The sequence below is a fragment of the Sinocyclocheilus grahami genome, unplaced genomic scaffold (genome assembly GCF_001515645.1).
Source record: "Sinocyclocheilus grahami isolate Dianchi unplaced genomic scaffold, SAMN03320097.WGS_v1.1 scaffold32846.1, whole genome shotgun sequence".
NCBI classification, from domain to species: Eukaryota; Metazoa; Chordata; class Actinopteri; order Cypriniformes; family Cyprinidae; genus Sinocyclocheilus; species Sinocyclocheilus grahami.
The window spans coordinates 1-1,939 of NW_015521669.1; the positions used below are offsets into that span (position 1 = coordinate 1).

Sequence of the window (1,939 nt, forward strand, 5' to 3'; positions counted from 1 at the left end):
TGGGAGGAGTACAGAAGAGTTCCTCAAGACATCAGACACCTGGAGATCCACCTGCAGCCTTACAGCACATATCACTTCCGGGTCAGAGCTGTCAATGGCATAGGAATAAGCGAGCCCAGTCCTCCCTCAGACTCATACAGCACGCCAGCAGCCAGTAAGACTCTCTGAGCTCTGAAACATGTTCTACAAGCTCTTCAGTGCTCATGCTTCCAGCTACAGCAGTGACCAATAACATTTATTTTGGGCATTTTGCCTTTATTTAGATAGGTCAGTGTAATGATAGGAAGTGAAGCGAGGGGGATGGGATCGGGAAAGGTCCTCGAGTTGGGATTCGATCTCGGGACGTCCGAAGCGCAACAGCACTGCACTGCCCACAAGGCTATCAGCGTTGGCAATAACAGTTTTCCATGGCACAGACATGTAAAGGTTTTTTCACTGCAAAACTGAGTTTTCTTCTTCTGTATTTTCTAGTTCAGTTATCTAAAGATTCATAAATCAAGATGCATTTCCCTGACATGTAAAATGGCGTAGGATTGTGAAAAAAAGTGTTCAAATCTGCAATGGAAGTTTCACCCCAATCTCATGAGAAAATGTATTAATTTTACAAGGTGGGGATTTATGAATTGGTAGAAATTCGTTACATTAAAAAACTATATTGCGTCAGCGCGCCGAACATATAGACGTCCTGAGGTTCACTGACCTTTCCCAATCTCATCCCCCCCTCTTTCCCACTTCACTTTCTGTCTAATAACTGTCCTATCAAAATAAAGCAAAAAAACAAACAGCAAAAATAAATCTTAAAAAAGAAGAAAAAAGCCTTATTGTATTGATGATCTCTCTTGCACACAGAACCTGACATGAACCCAGAGAATGTGACGACGATGTCTACTGATTCTGACAGTATGGTCATCACATGGCAGGTGATTAACGATCTCCAGCGCTGCTCCTGGTGAGCTGCCACTCTGCAGATTTCAGCTCAACTCCAATCCAACACACTTGAAGCAGCTCATCAGGGTGTTCAGTGTGGATCATTACAGACAGGCGTTTGAGCTGAAGTCTGCTGGATGGTTGCTGTCCAGGAGTCTTCTCCAAGAGAGAAAGCCATATTACATGTGACAAAGAGAAGATGATTTTGATGCAATCGTCACAATTAATCTCTTTTTTTTTTACATTTGAAAGGAACTGGAGCAACAACAATTTAATGGACCAGGTTTTAAGTACAAGATCTACTGGCGTCAAGCTTCAGGCAGGAGTCCACACTGGAAGGAAAGCAGTGCCTCAAATCCTCCGTTCATTGTGAACGGCACCGGGACTTTCATCCCCTTCGAAATTAAAGTTCAGGCAGTCAATGAGCTTGGTGCAGGACCAGAACCAGATGCTGACATCGGCTACTCGGGGGAAGACTGTGCGTTCTCAAACATTTTCCTGCTTCAGTTTTACCCTGTGCTTTGCTTTATCTTAGCCCAGCATTTCCAGAAAAAAATATTTTTCAGTTTATTTTTTAAAATCTTTTGACAGTTTCATAGAAATGCCTCTCATTCTCTCACAGTACCTCTGGAAGCTCCTTCAGAGGTGGCAGTGACCGAGCTGAATAAAACCGCTGTCCTGGTAAGATGGAGTCCAGTCAGCATGGAATCTGTCCGCGGACACTTACTCGGCTACAAGGTACATTATCTATAAACCATCATTTATAGTTTCTGCACTTGGCTCCCAGCTAGAAATTGTATTGTTCTAAGAATGTTCTGAGAACATTAGGTTAAGTTCTGGGAATGTTTTCAGCGGCAAGTTTTATTTTTGATTCCAGAATATTCTGCTAAAAGATAGGATAACATTCTCTAAAAACATTCTAAAAATGATCCCAGCTTCACCTATTATAAACCAGTTTGACTTTATTTCTGTCATATACAGTGGGTACGGAAAGTATTCAGACCCCCTTAAA

At 42.3% G+C, this 1,939-nt stretch overlaps 1 protein-coding gene across 1 annotated transcript; it reads left to right on the forward strand.

The window, feature by feature from the left end:
• Positions 1 to 7: 7 nt before the first annotated feature.
• Positions 8 to 1,784, forward strand: LOC107580408 (neural cell adhesion molecule L1.1-like). The gene is made up of 4 exons (XM_016266120.1): positions 8 to 154; positions 850 to 920; positions 1,180 to 1,405; positions 1,550 to 1,784. The coding sequence occupies exons 2-4, from the start codon at positions 858 to 860 to the stop codon at positions 1,678 to 1,680; spliced, it is 420 nt and encodes a 139-aa protein (XP_016121606.1). The 5' UTR covers positions 8 to 154; positions 850 to 857; the 3' UTR covers positions 1,681 to 1,784.
• Positions 1,785 to 1,939: the final 155 nt, after the last annotated feature.